The 26,215-nt window shown below is 41.0% G+C and overlaps 1 protein-coding gene across 2 annotated transcripts in view; it reads right to left on the bottom strand.

Annotated features, from left to right (window-relative positions):
- TMTC2 (transmembrane O-mannosyltransferase targeting cadherins 2) overlaps positions 1-26,215 on the bottom strand; it is a 374,316-nt gene that overhangs the window by 46,264 nt on the left and 301,837 nt on the right. For both annotated transcript variants that reach the window (XM_032777505.2, XM_075066793.1), the window contains one exon: positions 19,841-19,922. In XM_032777505.2, coding sequence (XP_032633396.1) covers positions 19,841-19,922 — 82 coding nt within the window. The remainder of the gene's footprint in view (positions 1-19,840; positions 19,923-26,215) is intronic.

The following is a 26,215-nucleotide window of genomic DNA, read 5'->3' as shown; positions in this document are numbered from 1 at the left end:
CACAGCCCACTGGCTGCACGGATGTGGGAGATCACCCTGCAGCCCTCTGCTCCTCCGCAACAGGCACACAAGATGTGGGCAGCCCAGCAAGATCCAAGTGTGGAGGGGTTTAGTGTGGGGGGGATCCAGGTGTGGGGTGAAAGAATTCAGTGTGGTGCAATTTGGGTGCAGGCAGCTCGGTAGGGGGCTGGGTGCCATAGGGATCTGGATGCACAGGGGCTCATTGGGGGGTTCCGAGTGCAGTGGCAATGGGACTCTTCAGGGGGGTGTAGGTGAAGGTAGTTGGGGCTCAGCTGTGGGGTCTGGATGTGGGAGAGATGAGGCTTTGCAGGGGAGGTCTGGGTGTGGAGGGCTGGGGAAGTATGTTTGGTGAGATAGGGGTCCAGGGGCAGGGAGGATTCATTGGGGTGGGGGTTTGAGTGAGGAGGACTCAGTGGGGGGTGCTCTGGGTGCAGGGGAGGGTCTGAATGCAGGGGGTGAGGCTCAGCAAGGTGGGGGTTTGGTTGTGGGGGATTTGGTGCTGAGGGAGTGAGGCTCAGCAGAGGGGACTGGGTATGGGCAGGTTTGGAGTCACAGGAGTAGGGTGCACAGGTAACCCCTCCCCCCATGGATGAGGAGTAATGGGGGCAGGAAACTGGTTCTAAGGGTGCAGAGTTTCCTGCTGCCAGGGGAGGTTTCTGGGGGTGGGTTTGACCTAGTCCCTAAAGGGGAAGAAGTTGTCCCATTCTCCCCAGTCTCTCCAGAACTAGCAGCTGAGCTCAGAGCTGGTTAGAAGCCACTGGCTCGGACGCACCCAACCCCTCCCTCCTCCATGGTGATTTACCTCTCTTCTGGCTTCTTTGGACCCTGAAACAATGCACCCATGCTGCCAGAGAGGGCCGCTTGACTGCTCTTGAGGTTTCCCTTTGCTTCCCCATCAGAAAGTCATTTTTCTGCAGGAAAGCACAGAAATCTGTGCGGGGACATAAATTCTGCATGTACACTATGGTGCAGAATTCCTCCAGGAGTAATTATTTACAAACCTCCCCCACCACACACAAAAAACCCTCCAAAATCATAGACCCATGTTTTACAAGCATATGCTAATAGTGCTGTACAAATAACTGAATATTCAGTTCAGATGCAGGTCTGAAAAAATGAAAAAAAATCATTATGGGTCAACCCAAAACCAAACATTTCAAAATTTCAGTGAACTAAAACATAAAGTTTCATTTTGTGTCTACTGAAAAGTTTTTCAGAGTTTTTTTTTTTTTTTAAAGACTTTTTAACCTTTTAAAGATACCATTGAGGGAAATCCTGAAACAAACCCTCTTTCTGAAATGAAAAAAAGTCAAAACATTTTGTTATAGAAATGAGAACATGAATCATTTTCACATTTTAGTTTCCACACATCTCTCCTCCCCCAAAACCCCCCCAAACAAAACAATTTGCTGAAATTGCCTCAAATTAGTGAATTAGTTCAGATGACCTGAATATGCATTTTTTGGCAAAAAAAGTGTTTGTGGGAAAAATTTCATCCAGCTCCATATGTCAAGACCACATGTATTAATTTATATTATGTATCAATTATTCTTACGTAGGCTACACACTAACAAATCCCAACATTAAAATCCTGAAAGATAAGAAAAGCTGTAACAGTTGGACCAAATTTCCCATCCCCTCAAAACCCAGCTTTTAGTTTCACATAAAGCCATTCTGTAAAGCTCTGAAGGAAATAAAATAAGATTGTTGGTTAGACCAACGAGAATGGGCTAGGACAGCAAAACAGAGTTCAATCACTGAACCAATTTCTTTTTGTTCTAGAAATCCATCCATCATACTCCAGATAACCTGGACATCTCAGAAGAACTGGAATTTGACTACATGTTATTCTAAGAACCAAAATAGTATTTTCTTAGTAAACTGCCCAGCTTAAGTTTGCATGAAAGTATATTTTGCAATTTAAATGAAAAGGTAAGGTAAATTATCATAATGATGTGCAGCTGTTTCTCTCCAACTGCTATTCTTTCTAAACTAGAGATGGTACAGACAGAAAATGGTAAACTTTTTTTTTTTCAGCATAAGTTTTCCCAGAATTACTAGGACTACTTCTATCCTACGTACCACGTTAACATTTCCTAGCTTCAATCTTACAAAAATGCATAGGCAAGCTAAATTTAGCTATTGCCCTAGATTTGCGATACACTTGTCAACAATATTAAAACTCAGGCACACTCAACAAAACTCTTCAGTTGAAAAATATTTTTCTTTCTGCCATTATCATTATTTATGATTATTTAAATAGCACCCAAGTCTGCTAGGCCTGTTTGTGGACATAAGCTAGGTCCCTGAAGGGTTTGCAATCTTGTATGGACAACATGGAGACGAGATGAGAAGAAAACATGAGAGTCTACACTTTGGATTCCTTCTTTAGATTTATAAATGCATATAATCCAAGGCCAGAAGGGACACTGTGATCATCTATACTGACCTCCAATATAACAGAGGCCATATTACTTCCCCAAAATGATTCCTTTTGAACTAGAGCATCTCTTTATAGATTCCATATTCCATTTGCTCAGTTTGCAGTATGTATATTTCTACACATAAAACCTGATGAATGTGCTGCAATTGGTAGAAGTTGCTTTAGATGCAACTGGATTGTAATTTCCCCATACCATTAAAAATGATATTTTACCTAGGTTTTGTGCATACATCCTACTGTATGTTACTCAAGAGAAAGTTAAGGTGTTCTACTCCAATATTCCATCTTCTGAATCTACAAAGTACTTTTCCATTTTTATTAAGCTTTAATTAGTACTGTTTATTCAGCTTAATGTGATGGTTAATGACCAATAAACATATTCCTTCCATTTTACAACTATAAAGGATATCTCACTGAAAAGAAGAGAGTGTACATATCCCTTGCTGAACTGTTATTTTATCACTTATTAAAGCATTACTCAGACAATCATGGCAAGCACCGTTCTGTTTCCCAGAACAGTTTTTGCAATTAAGGGAAGTGGTTAAAATCAGGAGACTGTCCCTTTACCAAGCAGTACCAGTAGGTCTTGGAAAGCAGATGTCAAAAAGCTTGGTGCATACCCCAACAACAAAAAATTATTAAACCGAGTCAACACTAAAGACATAGCAATAACTTAAGGGCAACAGCACTTTACAAGAACATTAAATATAAAACAAAAAAAATAAAAAATAAGGGGAACCAGAAAAATGGATAATTCTTGGTAATTAAACAAACTTGGGAAACTGCTCTAACCATCTTTATTCTGTGCCCTATAACAGTCTTTACACATCTACTTTACAAGGTGTGTTATTTTTGGATCAAGGACTTTGCAATGGATTTTAAATGTCTGCAATCTATGCATCTTAAATTTGGAAGAACTGGTGTTAGGTACACTGACTATACATTCAAACTTCCCTGTCACATTCTGGCTTGCAATAGAGACCAGAGAGGGATTCAGGTATCAGAGGGGTAGCCGTGTTAGTCTGGATCTGCTTTTACAGAGCGGGATTGTGCCACTGCCTGCCCCCAACATATTCTCAGTCCTAGATTTTCCCAAAAATGTGTTCGACAATGTCCAGTTGAGATATTAAGATTTGATGCCCCTGTAAAGTCTCAATATTTAACAGTGTGTTACTTTAACTGGAGTTACTAAACAGTTCACTTTAAACACAGGAATTAGGTAGATAAATAGCTGTGACATCCACTCCTGTTTGGGCAGGCTGTACAGCCTAATATCAATGAATATCCATAATTCCTTATATAGTGTTAATACATACAAGTCACAGTTATATTAATCACCAGCATGTCATTAGCTTTCAGGAAAGACCTGACTCTATACAACTTTATAATGCAGTAATATTGGATATAATCATTTGTTTGAGTTGCTTATCACTTGAGGTTCAACCTCCTTCCCATCTTTACAGACCAGTAAATCTTTGAAATGGATTCTTCTGAAAAGTAAAATCTGGACCAAGCTTCTCTCTCCTTCTGGGTGTAGATGCCAGCTGTCTTATCCCAAACTTGTTGATGTGAGATTTGCCTCATCCCTTGTTAGCTTGATGGGTCTGTTTACTGTTTATATGTAAATCGATGTAAACACACATTCCTTTGTTTAGGATAGACCCGTTAAACAACTCCCCCTGACATATCTGGTTTGAACACATTTTAACTATTATTCCAGCATAAGTCCATAACTCTTAATACCCACTGAGTACATACATCCTGCATGAATATTAATGATCAGTGAGCTATTCATTTTCAAATGACATCTCACAATGAATATTTTGTACAAAGATGATTGCAACACTGGGCAGGTATGAATACAGGGGTGCTTAGTGTCATATTTCCATTTTTTCCTCTCTCATCTTATTTTATAAAGGCTGTAGATGTTTGTAGTATAGGGGCATTTTAAATGCGGAGAAGACATACTTGTACAGTTTGCAGATGAAGTTTTAAAAATGTGTGTCAGAGAGCATTGCTTTTATAATAGCTCTCACACACACTTGCTTTATGTCAATATCAAGAGTTGATGAAGAAGCTTCTTCACCACAGTAGCTTTGGTTCTGGTGTTCCCCATTGTCACAGAAGGTACCCCTGTATTCACACCCTACACATTATTGTATTAAACTTTGTATAAAGCATTGTAAGGTATCTAAAACTCACTTTTCTGGTAAGTACCATCCTGATAAAATATGTGCAGCAATATTGCATGCGCATAAGATTCCAGTTTATGGTGGTGGTAACACATTGTTCCAAACTGAGCTTGGAAAACAGATCTGTCTCAAACAAATGAATGTGTGCTCTGTTAAACTTGCATTTAAGCAGTAAACAGAGTCATCAAGCAGGAAGCGAAATGAAAGAATCTCAAATGGGTGAGGAAAAATAGCAGGGAACATCCTTCTCCATAGACTTGTTGCCTCCTGGTTTCCATTTGGAAATGTTTTTCGAGAGAGGGACTTACACTGTAAAAAAGAAGGGACAAACACCACAAGGGATTCCTTTCTCACTCTGCCCATCTATTCACTGCATCTGCAGGGACAGAGGAAGCAGCCACTGAACTGGAGAAGGGGTCCTGACCTAAGACGTTCAGTCAGTACAACTGCTGTAAGCATGCGGTGAAAAAACCTTGCTATGAATTTATAAACTTGTATTGTCCAAGAGAGGGCTGAGCAGTACAGGACAAACATTTCTGGGGGGAAATCTAAGATGGGGGGAGGAGGGTGTTGGGTCACCCTGCACTTGGTGAGAGCCAAGTGTGGTTGGCAGGCTGCAGTTACACACAAACACACAGGGTTTGGCTTACATGCTGGAAGGTTGTTTGTGAGTGGCCCAGGTGGGAACTCCTTCAGCAAGGTGAGTAAGGCACCCAAGGTTTCAGGGCAAGGGTGGCACAGCTGCTCATTAATCTAGATTGAACCCTGGTATGTCGTACCCATACAAGTACTTAAATTTTTGTATGATTGGTGGGACATGGAAAGATAATGAAGAATGAGAAATGATTACTCTCAGGGTGACAATTGTCTAATCAGGAATTTCTGAGGTATGTTTCTTTGTGTTCATTGTTTATGGATTTAAAGCAAACTGGAATAGGCACAATCACTGTACAAGGTATGTTAGTTTTTGTGGTCAATGAATTTTGTGATCATATGAAACCCGTGGAACTATTTACAGTGTTAAAGCTAAGTCGATGTATATTTTCAAGATTGGGGCTTAAAATAGCATTCTTCATATTCTTCTTCTGCTCTCTGTTTTATGTATATTCTAGTCAAACCATATGAATCCAGAAGGAACCTAGGGAGTATAAGGGCTTCCAGGAAACCTGGCATTTTACCATATATTAGCAGCTAGTCTACACTAGAAGCGCTACATTGGTGCAGCTGTACCTCTGTAACTCATCTGGTGAAGATGCTCAATACTGACAGGGGAGAGTTTTCCCACTGGCACAATAACTCCACCTCTGAGAGAAGCAGCATTATGCTGGCTACATCGGTGCTTAGGTTGATGTAAATTACATTGCTCAGGGGGGTGGCTTGTTCATACCCCTGAGCGACATAAGCTGTACCAACTTAAGCGCTAGTGTGTACGAGCCCTAAGGAATGACTAGGTGGGGCATCACCACAGTGCAGCCATTTCGGTGCTGGGAGAAAGTGGTCTTTTCAGATGTACCAGTATTTTTCAAATGGCTACTTTTTTCTAATCAATAGCCAATGTAAAGTGAAAGCAGCATTTTTCTGAAACAGAGATATTTCTGAAAAGATCTGCTCTTCCCTGACCTATTGGAGTTTCAGATGGAAAGAATAAAAATCTATTTCCTGAAAAACCCATAGAGACTTTGGGATTTTCAGTGTCCTTATCCTGTGGTATCTGTATTAATGTAAGACTTGAAAAATCCACTTGCACACTTGCTGATGGTGAAAGGGAAGTTTTGGCCCTGCTGACCAAGAATGCATAAGCCATCAATTTGTTTGGAATTTAAGTTTTTTCGCTGTTTTCTGCAGATGTGGGCACTTGGAGTTACTCATGAGGAAAAAGATTACAAGAATCAGAGGTTGGCAGAGCGGTAGAATAGCAGACATTTTTTCGTTCCTGTTTTCCTCAAAGATGCCAGTAAAGGGAGGAAGAATAGAGCAGTGGAGAACATCTGCCTTCCTATCCATTTTGGAGCAGCCAGGGGACTCTGGGGGGGGTAGACAAAAAAGCACCTTCTCCCTTCTAGCAGCTAGAATGGAGGATGGCCTCTCAATTTCCTATGCATGAGGGTGGTAAGATCTAAGCTTAACACTATGACCCCTCTGCTGATAGGTTCTTCTCCCCAAGCATCCTCATCAAATCTTACCTCTGCCACTGGTAAGCAGGTTTAATTCTCAGTGTTTTAAGTGTTTGTTTGATTTGTCTTTTATATCCACTATTATAGTTTATTGCTTTTTCTTGGTAGTTAACACTGTCCTTGCAGAATCGTCTATTTTCAGGGCCCACAACAGGGCAATCAAATTTCAGACAAACAGTCTACTTAGCTGAAATGAGATTTCTCCTAACACTCATGGGTGGTGGGAAGGATGCTAGTCTTTTTTCCCAGAAATGCCCCTACAATGGGGGAATCCTCAGGTAGCCTATAAAACTATTTTTTCAGATGCTCCTAATTTCTTGGAACATTTTTCTCTAAAAGTGAAAATTCTGAGTTTTGTTAATTTTGCTGTGCTGTTGTAAATTTGAGTGAATCCACTCACCTATTTCTGAGTCAGTAAAAAGTCAGAAAATATTCAGTTGCCTTTCAGATTGATCAGTATAGCTACATGCATGATCAGTCATGTGCTTCCTTTTGTGCTCATTGTTCATGAACAGAATACATTTAAAAATTATTTCTAATGTGGAAAACAGGAGTGAAAAGGAAATTCATCCAAAATCCACATGAGAGCAGTTTAGGTATCAGAGGACACAGATTAAAAAAAAAATTTTTTTTTCTCCTTTTGGAGTCTTTTCGGAGGGAAAATAAAATAGACAGCAGCAACAGAAGTATTCCTTTGTGTAACATAATGGCTTCATGGTAACAATTCAGAGCACACTCAGTAGTTGGACAAATTCAGCTATGAATCTAAGTGGTAGTCTGATCCCACAAATCCTTACTAATGTGAGCTGCCCTTACTGATTCAAGCAGTTCTGCTGATTTCAGGGAGGCTACTTGTGTGTCTGAGAGTTTGCTGGATTGGGCCCTAGATTACTGCCTTTCATTACAGCAATTCCTTTAAAGACCAGCTTGAACAACTGATCATTAATTACCTGACAACAACCACATTTAAAACACTGGCTATAAGTTGGAGGTCAATGACAAATAAAACTGGCCCTAAACTGCTGGCATGAAAACTTCCTTGTAAAAATAGAATAAAAGCACAAAAATCAGCTGAGTGAGACACTTCCAAGTGAAGACCTATTTATGTACCCAACAGCAGGAGGTGGTGACATACAATATTGTAAAAACATACACATTTATAGTGAAGGCTCCAAAAGCGAGCTGCTTGAATATACATAACTCTGCTTGAAAAATATATTTATAGTCTTCAGTTCCACGTGGATGAAATATAAATATTGTCAACCTTTTACTAGGCCAATCAATTCAGTTAGAGAAAGTTTCCCCCGACTCATATTATTTTGAGCTGTCTAATACCAAAAAGTATCCCTAGATTTTAGAAACAAAACTCTAGAAATATCATATTTCTGGTTTCCAAATTTTGTAAAATAACTAACTTCCAAATAAAATTAAAGTTCAAACAGGGGGATTTTTCTTTGATATCTATAACTATCGTGATAGAGAAAGTAAAAGAATGCAATTGACACAAATCCTAATGGGCAAAACAAACAGCAGTGTCACATGGTAACCATGGTCACAGGGTAAAACAAACAGCAATGTCTTGAAACAAAGATATCTTAATTACAGCTCTTATTTTACCCCCTGTATGGAAATTATTCAAAGTACATGTTACCATTGGTTAGAAATTCTTTTCAAAACCTCACCCAAAATCTAATGACTTACTGGGGAATCTTCCAAAATAGCATCCATTGGGCCTCTCTGAAGGAATACAGAATTTACCTATTTATCCATTACTGCACCACTCAAATATGAAGGCGCTGTTACATTTCTTAGATGTGACAGTGCAGAGGGGTGTAACTACCTAAGTTAAAATAGTTACATAAAATTATATAGTTATAGAGCGATGTAGCTGCTCTTACTGCAGCGGCTGAAAGTATATTCTTTTCACTGCTTCTCTAAAACTCTTTGTAATAAAATGTGTATAACTATTCTCCCTTCATATTCCCAAAAGCTTAGTAACACTATTATGAGAAAGGCTAAGAGTTTGTCATGGAGGTCACAGAATTCGTAACTTCCAGAAACCTCACTGACATTTTCTGCTTCAGCCTCTGAAAGGTGGGCAGTAGGGGGGGCCCAGCACTCTCAACTGCCATGGGTGGTGCAGGGGACCCCAGAGCAGCAGCAGGATTCTCCTTCCTCCCCATTTTGTCACAGATATTTTTAGTAAAAGTCAGCGACAGTTCACGGGGCTTCTGTGAATTTTTGTTTATTGCCCATGACCTGTCTGTGACTTTTATTAGAAATATCCATGACAAAATCTTAGCCTTAATTATTAGCTATGTTTTGGATCTTTAATGGATCTTTTTCTCATAAGTAGAATTCCATTCTCCATACTTAGTATTAAGCCTCTTAAAAGTTAACTTGAAATTATGACAATTATTTCACAAAGTCAGCCAAGCACAAGCAAAACTTCACCACAATACCCCACAAACAAAACCGTGGGACCATCCATTTACCATAAACATACCTTTTCCCTACAATATTATTTTCTTTAGGAACTAAGTTATCTCTTAAGACATGACAAATATTAAAACCAGCCTGAAAAGTAAAACTAAATGGCTAGGGGTGGGAGGAGCTGCAACACTCCTTGCCTAGAAACAGGGCCGTAACACACTTTAAACCCAAATTCTTGCCACAAGGCCAAGTGCAAACCATGTCTATAAAAGGTATGAGAACAACCTAGAATTGCCCTACAAATGTCTCCTTAATAGAAGACAGCTAATCAGAGGCTAGCTGGGGAAGCAGACATTTATCTGACTGAATGAGCTTTTAACATAACTTTGCAGGACAGCTTTTCAATCTCCTGTCAAAATCAAGATCTGCACATGCATGTTGGAATTTGAAGTTAATGAAAGCTGTGGTGTGCTTAGACTCTCTGCAAATCAAGCCAGTTGTATTCATGTGCCTAAATATGAATGCAGTTCCTATCTTGATATGCACAAGTCTGAAAACATTGACTATGGTTCTCTTGAAAACTGCCTGATCCATTAAATTGGAATCAAAATAAACAGCTGAGATGACTTTGTAGGGGTGTATCTATACCACATAAAAACTTTGGCTATAGAGTTTTTCACATCAAGCTTATAGAGAAGGTGTCACAGGGTACCTGGTCCCTGAGGATAACTAAACAGAGCTACCCTGGGCCAGAGCAGGTTAGTGCAATCCACCTAATTAAAGAGAGCTGGGCTACCCATGTGCCTATAAAGGGCTGCTAGTAGGCAGCTGAAGGAGGAAGGACAGAGAGGCTGAGCCCTGGGGAAGACAAGTCACACTGGAGTGGAGCTAGCTCCTGGTCCCTGGAGCAAGGGGCCAGGGGCATAGGGAAGTTGCTCCACGAGGGGAATGGAGCTGACTGAGGCTAGGAAGCTGCCAGGAGCTGGAATGCCAGAAACTCCTGGGAGGGGTGATCCTGAAGCCTGGGCCAAGGATGGAGTTAATACTAATTTCTGTTTATTTGATAGACTCTGTTTAAAGGAATAAACCTCTTTGAAAAGACTGCGCATGGCAGTGCAGGCTTGATGGTCAGGGAGGAGTGACAGCTCTGGTAATAGAAGGGCCTTGTCAGTACAAGAAGACTAGTGTGGTATCTGCGGAACTCATTGCTAGGGGATGTTGCGAAGGCCAAAACTAACTGGGTTCATAAAAAATTAGTAAGTTCATGGAGGATAGGTCCATCAATTGCTGTTAGCAACCCCATTATCTGTGTGTTCCTAAACCTCTGACCTCCGAGGCTGGGACTGAATGACAGGGAATGGATCATGCAATAAATTACCCTGTTCTGTTCACTCCCTCTGAAGCATCTGGCACTGGTCACTGTCAGAAGACAGGATACTGGGGCAGATGGAACATAGGTCTGATCCAGGATGGCCATTCTTATGAATGTTGGCAGAATGACTGAATAGCTAACAAGTTGTGGGGAGATGTCCTGATTTCAAAGAAGATTTGATCCACTAGCTCCTGATCCAGGAACTACTTGTATTTGTCTAAATTTATTATCAGGGTTTTCACCCCTGATAAGTTGCTGGCCACTAGTCATGATTTATGGGGCACTACCCAGTCTCATATTTTCATGGATTTCTTCTGCAGATGTCATGACTGGCTCTCACCAACTATGTCAATTTTGGTAGCCTGATTGTTTATTTGAATTAAAATCAACTTTTGGGATACCAGTTTTATTACACCTCTTAATCCATAACTATTTCAATCCTTCCAAAAACATATATGTACAGTTATTGTTCCTGGATTACCACTTGCCTTAAATGTAAAAGTACCTCTGCATGGATGCATTATGGTGACTACAATTTGGATCAGAAGTCATTTACCAATTTCTGATTGTCACTGGACTGCCAACAATCCAATAGTTCTTGCAGGTCATCTCTCAATCAGGTGCAATAGCAGTGTCTTTGTATGGTTTGTAACCATTGAGACTTCAAGTGTCCTCTGATACTGTGGAAGCAGACAGACACCAAAAATACTGTCAGAGCCATCAGTTCCAACATCCACAGCCTTGCTGAAACCTACTTCTTCTGGCAAATCCTCTTTGGCAGACAGAAAATGTCTTAGAATCTATCTTTGAGACGTAAAGTTTTGAAGCAAGGTGTGTACTCCAGTTGTTTGTGGAATGAACTAGAAGACTTTAGGTTGTTTAGATTAAAACCAAATGACTTTAGTACCCTTAGATTGAAAAAACAAATTCTGGATCTCTGTCAAAGTCCTTGATCAGCTAATCATTCAGCTAGAGAAAAGAATGCACCCCTCCACTCTGTGTAAATATACCCCTACAACTGCCAAGAATTTTTCAGAGCAACAGTGTTGACACCAACCCAAAAGATTAATCTCTGAATTGGTACCCTATCAGAATCTATGACACATCCAGTGGTTGGGATGTGCATACATGTAGTCATCTGCCATATCCAGAGTGTATATTCAAGAGGAATCACTCTGAATTGTCTCAGTATTTATTTGATTGGCTACCTTTTACACATGGTAGCTGCATTTCTGGTTCTCACATACCTGACTGGGTGTTCTTGGCTGTCTGTAAATTAAGTGAATCTCCCTTATCTGTCCCTTGCATAAGAGGGAAAAATCAGATCCTCTAGAGATGGAAGTCACTGGCATTTTCTTCTTCTTTCTCTGTGGAAATACGCTGGGTATCAGAAGAGTCTTCCTGACCATCAGTGTCTGGATACTATTCCCCCACAGCCTCCTCAAAGGAATGTTTTTTTCCCCAGACTGTGGCACAGAACACTATGGTAAAAATGGCATTCTACAAGGTTGTAGAATCAAGCATCAAATCTGATTGCATTAAATCTATGCCTAGTAACAACCTCAATTATTTTAACATATGCAACATTGGCGTACCAGTTGAAATGGTCTCTTTTGGTATATTCACAGAACTTAGCGTTCCAAGAGGAATTTTTGTTGGGATCAAACTTTGGCTGGCCTAATCCAGCATGTGTTACGTCGGTTCATCCAACACAACAGGATGGAAGGAGAGCAGCAGTCACTGTCTCGGACCCTCGGAACAGAATATGGCTGATTGGCATTGGCAGCATTAAGACTGGAACCACCAAAACTGTCAGTCATCCACTGCCAGCAGTTAAGAGCAGATGTCACAGGATATAAATGGAGTCCTACCAATGGATGTTTTGAGTAGAACTTTCTGGGGACAATGAGAGGAAAGTCCTTGTTCCAGAGTCTGTCAAACATTCCTTAGGTGGTGCAGTTCTGCAACACGACTGGTTGACATAAGTAAATTTACACAGTTGTTTGATCTGCCAGTTTCTAAACAGATTCACAGGCTATGCGTGACATGTGCCAAAGCGAGAAACACCAGCTCAGCATGTAGATACCCAGATGGCATGACTCCTGTTTGCTTGAGGATTTTGCTTTCAAGGTGTTCTAAGCCAGTTTTGGACTGAACATACTGGAAGTATCAGAGGTAGCCAACAGAGCTTACGCTGAATACCTGATATGGTGGTAATGCTCGAATCTGCTCTGCTGCCCCTTATTTCCCCTGAATCCTACTTTACATTTAAACTGCTCTCCTATCTGTTTGCTTTAAGGACTATTGTAGATTCTGTCTCTGTGGGCTATCTTCCCCTCTCTCATTTGTTTTTCTCAACGACTGTATTCCTACTGCCAACATCAGGCCATTCAAAAATGAAAGTCAGTGAAAGATTTCTTCAAGCCTGTGGGTGCTGCAGCGTCATGATCCCAGATTTCACTGCCTTAAAAACCCTCTTATTGCCCCTTCTCATCACTTGCTGGTATCCCAGAGATGACCTGGCCAATTGACCACACAGCAGGAATACAGATTTCCCAACACTATATAGAGCCTAAATTCAGGGGAAGGCAGAAGAGGATTCCAATTAAAATCCATTGGTACTGTAATGTCAGAAATACCTCCCTTTCCTGGCTTCACTTCTTCCTTCATAATCTACTGATGTAAAAAGACAATTAAGTCAAGGTTATGTTTTTGTCAATCCTTAACAGATTCTGCTAGGTTTAAACTCTTAGTTTTTTGAAGCATCCCTTGTGGTCTGTTTTGGGTGGGGTACGAGTAGGAGAAGTGCTGAGGGAAGTGAGGCAGTAGGGTAGGCATGTGCACAGAAACCCCATTTCCCTCACACTGGGAATTACTTAATTGGAATGGGAGAGGCCTGGAACCAACAAGATGTTCAAACTAACTGTCTTATTAATCACTATTGAGACCTTTTCATTTAGCTTCTTTTGAATAATACATGGGCTCTAATAACTCTAAATCACTTAACTATTCCCTTTTTATAATAAAAATGGATTATTCTCATTAGATTAATTATACTTTAACTTAATTAGGTAATTTGTAATTGAATTTCTCTGTGAAGTTCCACTTTCACATTTTTTTAAAGATCATAGTTCAGTCTGGTTAGTTGCGTGTAACTAAAGGTTATGGATCTTTAGATAGATGTAGAACAGATGAATAGTGATCTTTGGGTACTTACTAGATTTCTGACATCTTTTGTTCCCTATCTTTCACTTCTGAACTTAAAGCAACAAACTTCTAAATTGTTATTTAACTTCCCTATCAATTTACAAATCCACTATTACTCTATTATTTTCTGCATTAATCCTCATTTTTTTCCTGCTCGCTGTCTCCTACATGGGATAGTTAACTTGCTATATTTGTTACTTAACTTCTAAATTCTAGCCTCTCTCTGAAACCACTTTGTATCCATCATTTCTCCAAAGGTAACAGCTGCAATATATCCTCAGTTTTGAGTCCAAGGATGAAACTGGATAGGAACTCCCACAGCTTACATTTTTAAATACATTTGTCTGTAGCATGGGGCAGCAGTGGAATTACAGGAACATTTTGGCCAAAAATTTCCAACCTTAAATTCTCATACTAAGGGACTTCCATCAGTGAAATGCAATTAAAAGTTAGAATTGTATTAAATACAAAAAATGGAAACCAGGAGACATAGCAACTGTAAGCTGTTAACAAAATGCTATGACCTATTTAGGGGGTGGGAGGAGAAATCACCAAGTTCCTAGGAAGGTCAGTTTTCATGTTTGTCAGTAAAACATAAAATTGACTTTACAGAGTATAATTCTTGTGAATTACTTATATCTGACTGCAGGATTAGCTGAATGCAGTATATACAGAGTGAGAAACAAAACAAACACATGGGTCTGCTCCACTGGGAACACCAGATGCTAGATAGTGATGTATATTGGGAAATTAAATTCTCCAATGAGCTGTGGTCAGAGCTAGACAGATGCAATATGCGCATCAGCACAGCCCCTGCCAACTTTCCTGTTCCACACCCTGGAATCTCTCTATCGGGGAAAGAAGTTCTCAGAATTTCACAAAGAAACCTCTACAAAGACTACATATGGCAGAAATGGAGGTCTTGTTATAAAAATATAACACACATTTCTCTGTTACATTCAAATAACAAACTTTCATACAATATGTAAGCTCTTATGGACAGAATCTGTCTTTTCTTTGTGTGTACTCTTTCTAGCATAATGGAGTCTCGATCTCTGATTGTGGTCTCTAGTTACTACTATAATACAATTAACTAATAAATATACTTTAAGGAACATGGTTTTTCTGAGTTCTTAAACATAAAATCATAATTCTAGAGAGATGTGTGTAAATGACAGCATAATGGTCTCATTAGGTTTCAATCTCTCTGCCCCTTAATTGTGTCCAGTAACTATGATTTAAGAAGAGCTTCAGTCTCTTGGTGTAGTATGAGAATATGTGTCACTCCCAAACTGAAACTTAACAGGATAAATTAAGGAACATTCTAATTTAAATCTTGTTTGGAATCTTTTTGGAAGCTGTGAATGTGAATCAGTATTTAAGTAGAGCAGTGGTATATTTAGGGCACAAAGAAATGTGCGCATCTTTAAGCATAAGCAGTCAAGTCCTTTTTGATGTTCTTGAGTCTACTGTAATCCTACAACATAAAACAAGATAATTCCTGACCACTATAATAACTACTCAATACAAAGTTTCTTTAGAAGTGATCACTTGAATTAAGCAGCCTATTTCCAAACAAGCTAGGTTAATGACCACGAATGTTGAAGAGTTTCAAAGTTTGGTGTTTCTGGCTCTTCCCCGACAGTTTATCATTAAAGCTAATCATTCTGACATCCTGAATGTACAGCTGATTCTCTACTTTGCTATGTTTCCTGAGAGATGCAGCACAGAACGTGCAGGTCAGAGTCAGGGAGATAGAAATACAGCTTTATGCCACTTTTGCATTGCCGAGATTCTGAGTTACTGCAGGGCTGAAACAACCCCTGGTGTAAGACAGAGAACTGCTGGAGACTGCTCTGAAGCCCATAACCCCATAGTGATTTGCACTGTGACCACCATATCCCCTCATGTCTCTGGCCGACAAACACCCCTGCGCTGGGAACTTATGAAACAATGGGAAAATTTTCCCCCTATCCAACTGTGGCTCATTTATGGAGGTAAAGCGACTGGAGTGGGGACCATCTTCTGGCTTAGTGTTTTTAATCTTTGCAGTTCTTCAGTATTTCAGCACTCTCGCATTTTAAGGAAAGCTTTCAGCAGTCTAGATGTTAGAGGGCCTCTCTAAGCCAGCTAACACTGACTGACTACTTATTTGCCATCTAACCAAGTCTTCAGACCTCATGGGGAGATTTTCAAAGATGCAAATGGGATTTAGATGGCCCAATACTTTTCACTGGGTACAAACACCTTTGTTCCTTTGAAAATCTCCCCCTACAAAATAAAAAAGCACACATTTCATACATGAATAGCAACAAGTTCCCTCCTATTTTATCACAAATACATAACATGATATAATGAAACCAACTCCATTCCTAGCTGTATGTCAAGGGCCAATAGCGAAGTCAATAATCCTCCAAAAAAAATGCATTGGAGCTTTCACTTGGAATGGATTAGTTGATGTACTCCCCTCAACACCATGTCCTCACTCGGTTTTTGCACTCTCTCTTTTTCTTCTTTCTGTCATGATGCCCTTCTTTTCACATGGACATTCTCTCTTTTCCTCTTTTAAAATTTTTTTGCTGCCTCTTGAGTACTTCTCCCCTCCAGCCTCGCTGGTAGCTCTATCTGCCTACCTCACTAAGAGCTACGCTGGTTCTATCCAGTAGACATCCACTGATTTCACCCGAAGTTCAGCTGAATGTCACAGGAGAAGAGAAGCCTACACTGGTTGGCAGCCTGAGTTTTCAGCTTGGTATTGTACTGGTGAGCTGCTCCTATAGCGAGCTACAAAAGAGGCACTATGATGGGGAGGGAAGGTGAACGCCTTTCAATGAGCCATTTCCTGCTGTACCTAATGACATGGCAACACATTTGCAAATGTGTGTAGGAGACAGGGATCTGCAGCCCTTGTAACTCACCCCACTCACACTGATCCGCTCCTTTAGTCCTCCCTGAACTAGTCTGGTGCCCTCAGGTTGGGAAACACTGTTCAAAACATTGAAACATCTGGTATCAAGCCAGTGATCTGGAACTGCAAAATCAAGGTACCAGTGGGTTGTCCAGCCAAATGTGCCATAGTGACATTACCCATGAAGCCATTGCCTAACTCACTACACATTCCTAAATGTCTTATGTGCCATTTAAGGTACTTCCCTCATTGATTCACATTCTGCACCACTAATGGTTCAGGGCCATAACTAGACGTAACAGAAAATACAAGGGTAAATCTCCGACAAGACAGAACACACTGACAAATCATCCTGATACCTCCAAAAAAGACCACAAGGACAGCAATCAAAGATGAAGACATATATGGACCCATCATGGGAGCACAAGTAATATAATAGCTGCATCAAAGAGTATCTGCAGTCCCTACATACAGTGCTGCTCTATTAACATACAGGCTTTTGAGTCCCCAATGGCCACCTTTCCGATTTGGCTTCTCAGTGAAGTGCGCATTTTCTAGGGATGGTGCCAACTCCATTTTTTTTTTTTCCAGAGTGTCGTCATGTTTAAGGTTTACATGAGAAGGAGTATAGATATATTTCCTTATAATTTAGCATTTGACATGGGATACGAAGTGTACCTATGACAAGTTGCTAAACCAAATTCATGATGTTTAGAGACAAAACACACAGAGTAAGTGTCCACTAGAGGTTCATGATTAATAATTGCATTGTCCCTAGACATATACTTCCAGATTCCTGATCAGGACTTCGGAACAAGCAAAGAAAAGAATAGCCCAGAGAATCTTTTTCATGTTTGATAATGAGTTTAGTGCCTGGAGGGACAGAACTTTGACATAGGGCCATCATCTGCTCTTGGTTACTTTGATGTAAATATGGATTAATACTATTGGAGTCAATAAGTTATTCAAGATTTATGTTGATATTTCCAAGAGAAGAATTTGATTCATAATCAATAAAGCTCACTATGGAGACCCCATGCTTTGTAGCAATGGACCCTCAAGTTCCTCTGCTGTCTCCAGGTCCTCTGCATGAAAGCAGTCCTTTTCAAACAAAAAATATTCCTAGTGTTCTCCAAATTCTGATTCTTGCTCCCCTCCCCCTGTTTTCACAGCAAAATTACATTTCTACTGCAAGAGGTGCCCTCCCACTTGCAGAGATAGGGAACATGATTTGTCCTTTAGCTGCCTTAAGAAACTATGCTTTCTTTTTTATTTTGCTGTAAAAACAAAAGACCCTGTCAATGGATCACCTTAAATTATGAAATTTAATACATCAGGATTTATAATTTCAGCATTGTAACATAGCAATCCAGAAATCAATGCATCATGAATCTGTGGAAGAACGAAGTAACCCAGGGATCGGCAACCTTTGGCAAGTGGCAGTCAGCACATCCCTCAGCCCGCGCCGCTTCCCACAGCCCCCATTGGCCTGAAGCGACAAATCGTGGCCAGTGGGAGCCGTGATCAGCTGAACCTGTGAACACGGCAGGTAAGCAAACCAGCCTGGCCCGCCAGGGGGCCTGGAGGGCCGCATGCCAAAGGTTGCCGATCCATGAAGTAACCTCACACAGCTTTTGGATTACAGGGGCTTCAGAAATCCTATGCATTTTAACTGTGCAAGTGTAGCAGGGACACTAAATCAATGAATAATGTGGGAAAACATGGAAAATATCACAAAGTCATGAAAAACAGAAGTCTGGAACTGCCGTGAAATGTACAGAATCAAGTTGATTGCAGAGTTAGATTTTTGACAGCTGCCCTTGACTTTGCAACCACAGATTTCTGTGATCACCACATCTGAACTTCTGGGCACAAACCAGACAGGCACATACAAATTAATCTGCATAGGCACAAATGTATTTGGGAGGTAGGTTAAAGACACTCTAAAAGTGCGGGCCACCATATTAACTGCTACAATATACAATGCAACAGCTGCCTCATTATTGCAGACTAATGGAATGCATTCCAACAACATCCAGGAATTAAACATGGGATTCAAAATACAAAATTATACTCTACGTTTGAACCAATCAAATATAAAATGTCACCAACTGAGATTTAGAAACCACACAGTGAAGTATACAAACAAATAAAGTTATGGCTGGTTAACTATACCTTCTATTTTTATTATTACCATTTTTGTGCACCGTCCCTGTGGTTGGTTTGCTTAAACCCAGTGGAGCCAGAAGAGGAAATGAAAACAATATATAAAAATATATGTACTGTACGGCTGTGGTTCCCCATCATGCTCCCCAACTAAGATTACATTTATTTCCCCTCTCTATATTTTCCAACGGGGATTACATAACTCATATTTTCTGACTTTTCTATTATCAGTTTTAAACAAGAATAAGAGGCAGATCATAAAGCTAAATATTTTTGGTTCCTTGGGACCAATCACATCTGGAAATATTTTTTTGTAAGTCTAGAAAAAACAACCTATCTAAAGACATGATACCATCACCCTCAAATTAACTGTGTGCTTTGCATCACTTAAGCACACGATTGGCTTAGTATTGAAAAGGTATAGCCAAACTTGTCAAAGCCTTTTAAAATACTTGTCTGTTTCAAGCCACAAGGAAGCTAGGGGGAAGGCAGATGTACAGCCTATAACTACTTACTAGGAAACAGAATCTTAGCTGTTCTGCCCTGGCGCACACTTAAGACAATCTTTAGTTGCCCACCCAGAGGCAGCAAGCAGAGCTAGGTCAATGCTGTTAACAATAACAAACATGTCTGTGAAACCTTTTTACAAATAATGATATTCACCTTCCTCCTTTCCCAACAGAGAGACAGCAATTTGGAAATTTCCCTCCTAGAAGGAAAATTATGCAAAAATCTGAAAATACCCCCCCCCTCTCTTTGCTGTGATTAACAAATTGAAATGGAGATGAAGTTCTACATGGTAGGTTAGTTTCTTTTGCTTGAACAGAGGTATTTTGCCATTAGCAGTTTTTAAATCTTTAATCACTCAGAGAGATTAATAGCCAACCTGGAAAATGCAAGGAAACCGATCTATCAGAAACTCACCATAGTGCATGTAACCATTGCCTTTGGTAGGATCCAGCTGAATAGCCTTCAAGAAGTACTTTTCTGCCTCACTCTTGCGGCCCTTAAAAAAAAAAAGATAGAGGGAGAGAGAAAATGGATTATTTTAACACTGAGGCACCCTGGAGTCATCCTGTACAGCCTACCACATGCTCCCACACTTTCCAAATTCCAGGCACTAGAGCAACACAGTTACTACTATTGCCAGATTCAATTTAAGTAAATAGGAACTAAATGGGAAAAAACTTCATTAACAAATTTGAAGTCCACTCATTAATAGATTCCAAGGCCAGAAGGGCCCACTGTGATCATCTAATTTGACCCCCTGTATAACCCAGGGCACAGAATTTCTCTGAAAAAATCCTAGAGCAGATATTTTTGAAAAAAAAAACCAAATCTTAATTTTAAAATTACAAAGAGTCCGTGGCACCTTAAAGACTTTAAAAATGGTCATTCATGGAGAATCCACCATAACCCTTAGGAAACTGTTCCAATGGTTAATTACTCTTGCTTTAAAAAATGTACTCTTCATTTCCAGTCTGAATTTGTTAATCTGCGACTTCCAGCCATTGGATTGTGTTGTACCTTTGTCTACTAGACTGAATAGCTGATTATCAAATCTTTGTTCCCAACGCAAGTACTGTGACAGACCCAGGCCAGCAGGGTACAGGAGTCTGGTAGAGGGCAAGTATACTGGTCACTGGATGAGTAGTTTTCTGTTCCCTGAGTGACCAGAGCAGAGTAATCAGGAACCTGCTAGAACCAATTAAGGCAGACAGACTGATTAGAACACCTGCAGCCAATCAAGACAGGCTAATCAGGTCACCTGGGTTTAAAAAGAAGCTCACTCTAGTCAGGGAAGGGGGAGTCAGAGGAGAGGAAGTGCGTGTGAGGAGCTGGTAGCAAGAGGCACAAGGAGCTGAGAGTGAGAGGGTGTGCTGCTGGAGGACTAAGGAGTACAAGGGTTATCAGACACCAGGAGGAAGGTCCTGTGGTGAGGTTAAAGAATGTGTTTGGAGTAGGCCATGGGGAAGTAGCCCAGGGAGTTGTAGCTGTCATGCAGCTGTTACATGAGGCACTATAGACAGCTGCAATCCACAGGGCCCTGGGCTGGAACCTGGAGTAGAGGGCGGGCCCGGGTTCCCCCCAAACCTCCCAACTCCTGATCAGACACAGGAGGAGCTGACTCAGACTGTGGGGAAGATCACTGAGGTGAGCAAATCTGTCAAATAAGAGCAGGACCCACCAAGATAGAGGAGGAACTTTGTCACAGTACTTATAGGCCAAGGATTGGCAACCTTTGGCATGCAGTCTGCCAGAGTAAGCACTGGTTTATTTACCTGCCACGTTCGCAGGTTCGGCCGATTGTGGCTCCCACTGGCCATGGTTCGCCGCTCCAGGCCAATGGGGGTGGCGGGAAGCAGCAGACAGCACATCCCTCGGCCCGTGCCGCTTCCTGCAGCCCCCATTGGCCTAGAACGGCGAACCGTGGCCAGGGGGAGACGTGATTGGCCAAACCTGGGGAAGTGGTAGGTAAACAAACCGGCGGGGCCCACCAAGATGCTTATCGTGGTGAGCCGAGTGCCAAAGGTTGCCGATCCCTGTTATAGGCTGTAATCAAGTCACCCATAACCTACTTTTCATTAAACTAAGTAGCCTGAGCTCCTTGAGTCTGTCTCTCTAAGACATGTTTTCTAATCCTTTAAATCATTCTTGTGGCTCTTCTCTGAACCCTCTCTAATTTAATCAACATCCTTCTTGAATTGTGGACATCAGGACTGGACACAATATTCCAGCAGCAGTCACAGCAGAGCCAACATACAGGTAAAATAAACTCTCTACTCTGATGACAGCTTGTGCCCTTCCAGGGCATAGAGTTCCACAACACTCAAACTTCAGAAAACCAGGAAATACAAAATTAGGGTAGATACCCAGTAATCTTCTTTTTGCCTCTCTGGAGATGGCAATAGCCACAATTATCTTCATGCACTACAGCTGGATTTAGTGTGAGAGTTGTAGCTGTACTGAATGGTTTGAATGGTGGAAGCAGATTGGTAGATGTGTATTCGGAGATGGGGATTAGTTTGAGGAGCATCACAGAGCTGTGATTGTGATAGGAGAGTGTGCACCTTGAGGAGCTAGTCAGCATCATTTATTTACAAAAACGTGTTGTTTACTATAGTACCAAGGCCCTGGGGGGTGGGGGTCTTGCCTCAGGAATTGTCAGTAGGGAGGTGAGATAAAAGACTTGTCTACAGATGTGCTGAAGGGTAAAGGAAAGCACAGGGTTAGATGGTATCCTGTAAGTGTGAAGTGGAAGCATTCCAGCAGAATAGGCTCTGGCTGTTTCTACACTTAAATGCTTCAGCTGAATGAGAACACCCCAAGGAGATGACTAGAGCCGGAAACTATAATTCTGAAATATGTGAATGGCTCCACTCATGTCAGCAGGTGTTTTCCTCCCCTCTCCCCAGTGCTGGAAAGCGTGTGATATGCAACAAGCATATCCATTCTCAGCTCCTTCCCTAGTCTCTGCAGTGTGTTCTCAGTGCATGCTCCAGTATGCCTGTTCTCAGTTGCACATGCAGAGGGGAGCTTCCCCAGAGCCTGTGTGCACAGCAGGAGGGAGCAGGAAGAGAGGTATGCTCAGACCCATCAGAAGAATAAGGCTCCCAGATCTCAGCTCAAATGAGAGGGGCCAGACTCCCATAGGTGGGCTGAGGGTTCCCAGATTGTGGCACACACAGAGGAGGGCAATGTAGGGCTGACAGGCACCTCTGCCCCTATTTCCCGTCCCCCCCCCCACACACACCGTCTCCCCTCCTGGCTCTCTTAACGCCTCTCCTACCCACCCATCCCCAATTATTCTCCTCTCCATAATCCCCTCACTACACGCCAAATCCTTCTCTCCCCATTTCTAACTACTCTTCCAGCACTAATCATCCTCCCCCTCAGCCAGCATTTGCAGGTATCATTTATTTTCTCTTCATGAATAGTTTCATACATAGTCTGTTATATTCAGATTAAATCCATTTCCTAGAAATAATTTAAAAAGCCCACACTCCTTTGACAGCAGCAGATTGGAGCAATATTTTAGATTTCTGTCCTCAGTTAGATTTGAACTCAGAGTGCCCATTTGGTGCTTGGAGTCAATGGCTGAAACAGTCTCTCAGAGCCTTACAGATCCTGTGAATCTTAGATGCCTCTCAACACTCCTGGGAGCTCCTTTTTGCACACGTGCAGTGTAATGCATTAAGTGCATCCCTCAGACATGCTTGCTGGAACACTTAACTGGAAAAGCAAACTCTTCTTCTAATAATGTTTTAATTTGGCTTCCTCTGCAGGGCTGGTTGGTGTCATGCTCTCTGTTGGGATAACCTTCAAGTGTTTGAGACTCTGCTGTGATTATCCGAGCCCTGATTTGATCTCTATCTGTGTGCCAAACTACATTGCCAGAATGTATCAACTTTAAGAAAAGCTGTTTCTCCCCCAGGGGCTGTATCTCAGTAACATCTTGTTCAAATGATCCCAAACTTAGATCACTGACCAAACCCTGCATCCCCTGAGACACATGAAATTTCAAGGCAATCCAAATAACCATATGGATTTTAGAGCCTTTACAAGAGTCAAGCTTTAAACAGAAAGCCTGTCTTGACCCTAACTATAGCAGAGCTGCTACAACATTCAAGGGTTACAACAAGTTTTGGGGTTGACTATTTTATGCTGCCGATTATAGGCACAGAAAAAAATGTGTTCAACACTATCAATGTTCAGGATCTAAGGAAAAGGTGGAAATCCATTGTAATAAATATTGTAAAGGACCTTGGTACACTGTGAGCTAATCTTCTGGACAAGAGTCAGGATAAGCATAACTCCAAAACAAAACTGTGGTATGAAAATGAGTGTTAGATACATTCATACGCTAAAAACACATGCACTGACTTCATCACCTAGAACTGTGGACACAGGATTTTGTAAAATCTCTTATATTTGGGTCCTACATTTATTTGCAGAGATATTAAAGTGCAACTCTCTTTCACACTCATATTAAAAAAAGATTCCATGGGAAGTAAGCACTTTGCAGGTCAATATAAAATATAAAAGTGATACCAATCTTTTAAGGAAAATGTGTTGGATCTAGGTGAACAACCAAAGCTATGATGAGAAAGGCAAGAGAAAGACACAGAAACAGTTGTCAAGTTAACAGATCATAGTTTTGTTAATAAAAATAAACAGCACCTTTTATTGTTTAGAACTTCAAAACCACTAAAACCAAGCACTATCACAAGCCCAGGGACACGGGAAATCTACGGCTTATTACTGTTTCCTCATGGAGAAAATAGCCAAACTGCATTGTACCTTGGTATCCTGTCTCAGAAACTAGCAAGTATTATGCAATAACACGCCAATGACTGCAGTTTATTCCTAGTACCAAGCAGTGAGTTGGTCTGTATTATGAGAGATATGAGCGCCTCAGAATTAAAATCACGTATTTTAATTAAATGCAGCTGATGTGGAAGTAAGACTTCTTGCTCTATAATTTTAGGATTGCCCTGAGTGCCATTTCAAAGATACATACAACATAGCCTACCCTATAATCACTTGGTGAAGAAGCAGATTTTAATCAGATCGAGTATTGCATGCATTCTGTACTCCGGTCATCTATCCCATAATGTAATATACAAACAACAACAAGAATTGCTCATACTTATCACTACCCCAAATCCTCAGCCCACACCTCCTCAACAGGCTAAGAAGAGAAAAGGGGCTTTAAGTGAATCCAGAAAGTTAACAAGTGCAGGTGAACATGGTAGGGACAAATTCCAAAGTTAAGGTCCCCTCTCAGAAGACACCCTGCCAGAAGCCTCCTCATTTATACTACAGGGGATCCATAAGGTATCCCTCCTGAAAGGGAAGACTTTGGCCCTTATTGTCCAATAACATTATCCTCAGTTTCCAATCCTCATACTTCAGACCCCTTTGTCAAGCCCCTGAACAGATTTTGGAAAATTAATCCTTCCCAATTACCCACAATGCAAGCGACTGCTACCTCCTAATCACTGCAATCACATGATAGATGAGGCTCTTTTACATTTAGATGCTGAAGCACCTTTCATCCCAATTTTTTTTTCAAAAGGAACATATATTGTACAAGCGTACAGCGACCCTTTCTTCCACCAGTGAAATTGAGCTGCCTCTGTGGGAGTAAGACAGTAGTTCTTTTTAAACAGCATGCAGCAATAGTTCAGCACAAGGAGTGAAGAAGAATAGCATATCCAATTGAAACTATCAGGGGAATTCAGGTAGACAGGGTAATTATTCAAGTTCAAATTGGTTCAGAATGCTCAGTTAACATCCTTACTCTGGCAAAAAGGGTCATGTCACAAAGTCCAGCCTGGAGACTCCAAAATTGTAGGCACAGACTGCGTGTATCACTAATGCCAACAGAATTAACATTTACAGATCGTGCATCATTGATCCTGTAACAGATTAACACAATTAGTCTTAGCTGACTGAATTCTGTTTTATGCACACTCAGGTTGCTATTCCTACTGAAAAAAGAACAGTTCACTGAAGGTAGTCATAAAATATGAATCTTCTGCTTATAGAATTATGTCTATAAGACCACAAGTATTTGTCAAATATAATTTACTTTCATCTATTCAGTCGTCCAGAATATGTTACCACTATATTCTGTTTGGCACTTTCCAAATGTAATACTCACCCAGCTTAAGTCATTCAGGGAAACAGAATACATAATGGTGACAGGTGCCCATATACACAGCATCAATAGAATGATTGTTATTGAGAGGTGTCGTAGCTTCCTACTAAGATTTGAACCTTAGCGTTCATAACTGAGAAGCTAGCATGAACCCTCTAAACTTAATTATCAGCTTAGATCTGATCTCGCTGCCACCAGCCAAGGATTCCAGGGCTTGGCTCCCTCTCTGGTCTCCCAAAACCTTCTCTGGGGGACCCCAAGACTCAGAAGCCCTGAGTCTTACCACAAAGGGAAATAACCCCCCTCCCCTTGTCTTCTCTTTACTTCCTACCCAGGCTTCCTCTCTGTGGGTTATCCTGGAAGATTACTGTACTTAAACTCCTTGAATTACAAAACAGAGAGGACAATTCACCTCCACCCCCCCTTCTTCCCCTGAGGCTGCACAGATTCACCCTCCGTAAATCTAACACAAAGAGAATTTCCCTTCCCTTCGTTCCTTAGCCTACCCAGAGAAAACTCAAACAGGTCTTAAAAAGAAAGCTTTATATAAAAAGAAAGAAAAACACATAAACATAGTCTCTGTATCAGGTTGACAATACAGGGTCAATTGCTTAAAAGAAAAAATGAATAAACAA

This window comes from Chelonoidis abingdonii, chromosome 1 (genome assembly GCF_003597395.2).
Source record: "Chelonoidis abingdonii isolate Lonesome George chromosome 1, CheloAbing_2.0, whole genome shotgun sequence".
Lineage (NCBI taxonomy): Eukaryota > Metazoa > Chordata > Testudines > Testudinidae > Chelonoidis > Chelonoidis abingdonii.
The sequence above is the reverse complement of the archived record's forward strand: the minus strand, read 5'-3'. Positions and strand labels throughout refer to the sequence as shown.